General features: G+C 39.1%; 1 protein-coding gene across 1 annotated transcript in view; it reads right to left on the bottom strand.

Annotated features, from left to right (window-relative positions):
- Positions 1 to 783: 783 nt before the first annotated feature.
- The window catches only part of LOC104167270 (multiple PDZ domain protein-like), a gene marked incomplete at its 3' end in the record, with an annotated part of 30154 nt that continues 24937 nt past the window's right edge, over positions 784 to 6000 (bottom strand). Inside the window, exons 11-15 of the mRNA XM_009707479.1 lie at positions 5829 to 5918; positions 3438 to 3517; positions 2593 to 2739; positions 1771 to 1938; positions 784 to 969 (exon numbers count right to left, since the gene is read on the bottom strand). Coding sequence (XP_009705781.1) covers positions 784 to 969; positions 1771 to 1938; positions 2593 to 2739; positions 3438 to 3517; positions 5829 to 5918 — 671 coding nt within the window. The remainder of the gene's footprint in view (positions 970 to 1770; positions 1939 to 2592; positions 2740 to 3437; positions 3518 to 5828; positions 5919 to 6000) is intronic.

The raw sequence follows: 6000 nt of genomic DNA, 5'->3' as shown, positions 1-6000 counted from the left end.
AGTACCGGTTTTGTATACTTTTCCTTATTACCATTATTAGTATTACTAGTATTAACACCTTATACTTTTTTTTTCATTATTGTTGTATTATTAAAGTAGTTTTAATTTCCAACCCATAAGTCTCTCTCCCTTTTCTCCGTCCTTTCCCCTCCTGGGGGGAGGGAGGGGGTTAACAGAGAGCGTCTGCCGCCCGTTTTAAGAGCCGGCCCAGCCTTAAACGGTGACACTCACTCACTCACTGCCAGTGGGATGGGGGAGAGAACCAGAAGGGTAAAAGTGAGAAAACTCATGGGTTGAGACAAACAGGTAGAGCAAAAGCTATGCATGCAAGCAAAGCAAGACAAGGAATTCATTCACTATTTTGGGTCGGCAGGCAGGTGTTCAGCCATCTCCAGGAAAGCAGGGCTACATCACATGTAACAGCTACTAGGGAAGACAAATGTCATCACTTCGAATGTTTGCTCCTTCTTCTTCGCCCAGATGCACATGCTGAGCATGATGCCATATGGTATGGAACATCCCTTTGGTCAGTTGGGGTCAGCTGTTTCAGCTGTGTCCCCTCCCAAATTCTGCTGCACCCCCAGCATCCTCGCTGGTGGGTAAGCACTGCTCAGCAATAATGAAAACATCTCTGCATTTTCAACACTGTTTTCAGCTGAAGTCCAAAACACAGCCCCATACAAACTGAAAAAAATTAACTCTATCCCAGCCAAAACCAGTACAGGGATCCAAACAACATAAAGTATTTTGTCCTCTACTCAAAGAAAGGAGTGCAGAAGTTACCTGGTAGTCCAATATGCTAAATCCAAGTCCCATACTCCCTTTCTCCAGCTCAATGTGCTGTACTTCTGTTTCCCACATCGCCAAAGATGAGCTTTGCACCTCTTCCATACTCTGACCATCGTCAGCTATTTCCAAAGTTGTTCCCTCTGTGTCTGAGGAGCTAATGAATCCAAGTTCAATGTGAGCCTGAGAAGAACAGTCAGTGTTCACCAACAAAACGTAAATGTCTGAATTTGCAGAGACAAAACTGTTCACGAAGAACAAGCTAAAAACTAAGTGACATGCCTCTAAACCCTGAGAAGGTGCAAGCATGGAGCAGAGTTAACAAACAACTCTGATAAACCTAGCACAGAATTCACATACCCTTGTAACAAAATAGCTATGCTGCAAGTAAATGAAAGTACTCACTGGAAAAAATATTTGCAAAATGGAATTCCCATCAAACTTAAAACTTCAGAAAATTTCATTAGTATGTGTATCCAAATACACAGGAAATACCTGTTATTAAATGGTATAGTTAAAAATATGCCTTGATCTAAACATAGTAGCACTGACAGGAGTCAGAACGTTTGAAAAAACAAACATGCACACTCATGTATGCTCTTCACTTGGTTTCACCGAAAAGCTTAGCAACTCTAAGTTGAATTTGGTGCCTTGCCCAGAACTCAGAATTAACTGTGTCTCTCTTCATACAAATGCTATTGTTCTGTAAACTATAACATGGGTCATTCCTACATGTTTAGTACACCAGGCCACCCAGAGCTTTGCACTTATGAGTGACAGAAGTGTGTCTGCCACTGAATGCACACGCAGTTCTGCACAACACAAATCCAGACAGCAAAGTTCAAAACCAAACCAAATATATTCAGATTCTAAAGAACACACAGTTCAGTTTGCCATAGCCATGTGCCCACATGTACAAGAACTTTGTATGTTTTTTCTTGAGGAAACAGTCATTTTCTCAGTGATTTTTTTAAAACAAAATACCTTTTCTGTGAGCTGAACCTCAGACAGACTCAGACTCTCAAGTACTTCTGGATGAGTGATGGAGGGAGCTATCGGACGACAGCACACCATTGTCACCTTAATAGGCAGTTCTTTCAAGATATTGACCACATCCTTGTGGTTTTCTCCAAGCAAAGAGATCTCATTCACCTCAATAAATAAAGAATAGACAGTGTTTAGAAGTATGCACAGTTTTTAGAAATACAATGAACAAAAATGGGTGCAAAAAAACCCCAACTCACTAATCGTCTCATTTAAAACCAAAACCAACAAAAAACCCAAAACAAGAAAAAAAACCCACACTAATGGACATTGTCAACTCTTAACTTCTACTCAATCTGCTGTTCAGAATCAGCACCAAGATCAGTTTTGAACTGAATGGCTAGTCTCATAAATTGTGTGAACCACCCTACAAACACCACACGCTCTGTCACTTCATGTTTCTTGCATTCATGTGAAGCAAATCCACATTTTAATTGTAAGAAAATTATTTAGCAAAGTAAACAGGTGTTTAGTCCATTCCCTGTGTAGGGATATTCCTATTAACACTTTTGCTACGTATTCTTTTTTGGTGACCTTGAACTGTGTCTGAAAAATCAGTTATCAGCTGAGAAATGCATGTGAGCATAGGCATTCATGTAAATAGGCGCAAGCACACAGGAAGCAACTGCTCAAGCTCTTCTGGTTACAGCTGGTATGCAGTTAGATACACTATATTCCCAAAGTCATAACCTCTGAGAAGCAAATCACTGCTCAAAAATCTTACCGAATGCAGACTAAGATAAAATAGTATTTTTTTCTTACTTCCAGCAGCTCATCTCCACTGAACAGCTTCCCACTTCGTCCAACTGGACCCTCTGGTAAGATAGATCTGATGAAATGATGTCCCACTGTAGCTTCAAGGCTTATCCCTAACCCACTGCTTTCACTAAATTTGTTAACTACAGCCACCTAAGATAAGATTAAGAAATGGTTACTTTTTACATATTTACTGCCATACTTGTTACTTTCCATTTCAATTTACATACAATGAGGTGAATATTCCAGAAGTGAGAAACCAGAAATATTGTCACGTGTAATGGGGACAGTCTGGTAAAAACTGAAACTTTGACCACATACCACTTCAGCATAAACAACTGGGAACTGTGTATGACAACGTCTCTAATAATACATACTTTTGCAGAGACTACAGCTCTGGCATATAGTTTTGAAAGAAAGTCCTAAACTCAGATACTGCTTTTCAACCGTATCTACAGTAAATGTCCTATGCACTATTTAGATCATTATATCAAACAATTCATTCAGTATGCAGACTGAGTAGAATATCTCAAATTCTGGCTAATGATGGGATATTTGAAGTTTACTTTAAGTATTTTTTATCTAATACGTATTTGTCCACTTGAAGCTAGGAAATCTGTGAAACAACATTCATAGGCACAGTAATGTAAGAAGTCTGCGATTATTTTGCTAAACTGAACACAGAAAAACATATATCTATATTCAAAATTTATAATCAAAATAAAATAATCTCAAGAGATTTTTATAAATAAAGGAACAAATACAACACAAACATTTCTATCTGTATGTTAGCAACATAACAGGTGAACAGATCAAAAGACAATTAATAATAGGAATCAAAGTTTACCTACCACTATTTCATAATTCGAACCCATAATCCTCTGCCACTTTGCCTTCGTAGCTGCTCCTTCTGTTGTAGTTAGCTGGAAATCTAAAAGTTATGTCTGAGATTACTGTGACAAAAAGTAAAACATTCTGCCTACTCCTGTAGCTGATAAAGTATATGGATCATGCAAGACTACAACACAATCATCCCCATCATGCTAGAACTCTCCTAAATATGACTAAAAACTTGGCACGTGAATCTCACCAGGCTTGGGTTTACCAGAGGAAAAAGTTGCAAAATAGTATTAGACCCCACCTCCACAAAACAAACTGTGTCTTTTGAAAGACATGAAGTTCAGTCAAAAAGTTTGGTGTGCACAGCTGGGAAGAATGGACACATATTTAAACTAGCCTCAGTGCTGAGTGAATTTAATGCAGCTTTACAAGATAATGGGTATAAAGCATATGAAAAAGTTACATGTGTGCCCTGGGCATTTGTTAAACCAGACTGTATGTAGTCTGATCAGATTGATTCAGGGGGATGGCCAAAACACTTACAGACGTGATACTGCATACCGATCCTTTTGGACAGACACTGTATTTTACAGACAGTGTCCAAGAAAAGATTTCAAACAAAACCTGGAGGTTTTGTATTTTCAAAACTGTAAGCACAACTGTAGATTTTTTTGAAACTATAGGCCCTAGAGGGCAGTGAGAGAACGCAAGTCTTAGCGCTTTTTTTAATTTTTTTTGTTAGATTCACATACATGCATGTATACAAGGAGAAATAACTCTAATAGCTAAAAAGTAGCAATGACATGGGAAGAGAATGAATGGAGAAAAGTAATGATGCTGTGAAAAATACAGTAACACGCTAGGAAGCAACCCTTTTAATTCGATCGAAAGTTTATCTGCAGGCTGAAAAAACAGAAATGCTCTCCTCCTGCTCATTTTCTCCTTCTTCACACTGTTTAGATTCTAGGGCAGGAAATAATAAAAAGCAGTATTTAGATACAACAGCCAGCAAACACAGAAGATTTGACCCTACACATTCAATGTCCACGGTCTGTGCTGTGCCCACAGCAAGTATGAAAATAAACTCTTCAGATCTGAACACTCATCACAGGCAAAGACTAGAATCTTCATTATAAGATTAAGGTCCCAACTCCCACTTGCTTTTAGTAAGAATTTAAAGTCACTAAGAGCCTCAGACAGTGTTTTAAATCTAGTCACTGCTCAGAAACATTACTAAAAATACAGTCAAGTGTGGCAATCAAATATGACATTTTTTTTATCAGAGACCCTGCAGCATCTGAAGGAAAGGTGTTAAAAAGAAATTCTTCAGCTATCCAGGATAGCAAAAAAGATATATATTACATATAGGGAACGCTTTTCAGTTCTCCTCTAGCTCTGGAAGCAGGAAAATAATAGAAAACACATCAAGTGTTGTCTCAATCTGGAAAACATATCATCACACAGGACTTCCGAAATGCAGTACAGTGCCCCTAACAGCTCAAGAGGGAAAGGAAAATGCCCATTAGAAAATAAGAATTTTCACAAAGACTATGGGAAAAGTCAGAGCATACCAGTGCACCAGAACTGACTGAATTTCAAATACTATCAGGGAACACAGATTGAAATGAATGCAATCTCAGGAATTTGTGGAGAGGAAGTTTATCAAAAGAAGCAGAAGTCCTGGAACAGCAGCTGGGTAGCTGCAAGCAGTTGAAAAGATAAGTTGGGGAACAAGGAGGGAAAAAGTTTAATATGCAACTAGACTAAAAAGAATAGAAATACAAAACTAGACTAAAAAGCTGAGCATTTAACAAAAGCAGACTGCTTCAAGTCACATCTTTGACACAAAATTATTTTCAGACACATGCAGTAGTTAATGATCTCACAGCACTCAAGAGTACATGCTTACATGTATTTAAGAATCACAGAATCAATTTGGTTGGAAGAGACCTCTGGGATCATCGAGACCAACCTGTGCCCTAACAACACCATGTCACCCAGACCATGGCACTAAGTGTCAAGTCTAGTCTTTTCTCAAACACCTCCAGGGATGGTGACTCCACCACCTCCCTGGGCAGCACATCCCAATGCCTAATGACCCTTTCTGTGAAGAAATGCCTCCTCATTTCTAGCCTGAACTTCCTCTGGTGCAGTTTCAGACTATGCCCTCTTGTCCTGTCACTAGCTGCCTGGGAGAAGAGGCCGACCCCCACTTCGCTACAACCTCCTTTCAGGTAGTTGTAGATTATGTATGTAGAATACTAGTGTATGATTACTTTCACCTTCCAGTTGTACCCCAGCTAAACAGCACACAGGAGATGGAAAGGCACACAAGACACCTGATCTTTGTGTAAGCACACCCAAGTGGATTTTCACAGAATAAAATATTAAATTTTGAAAACCTGTTTTCTGTTGTTTCACGTCCTCTCCAATGTTTACCACACTGGCACTGCATGGCAATGATGGGGATCCTCGTTCTGTTTCACTATCATCTGGAAAAAGAAGGAGTCTTTTCAGCTATTTTATGTGTTGTAATATTCATCAAGCTCACAGGCATGCCTCAGGACACTGACT

Source organism: Cariama cristata, unplaced genomic scaffold (assembly GCF_000690535.1).
Source record: "Cariama cristata isolate BGI_N322 unplaced genomic scaffold, ASM69053v1 scaffold11119, whole genome shotgun sequence".
In the NCBI taxonomy this organism is placed as follows: domain Eukaryota; kingdom Metazoa; phylum Chordata; class Aves; order Cariamiformes; family Cariamidae; genus Cariama; species Cariama cristata.
Note: the sequence above shows the minus strand (reverse complement) of the source record. Positions and strands in the feature narration are given on the sequence as shown.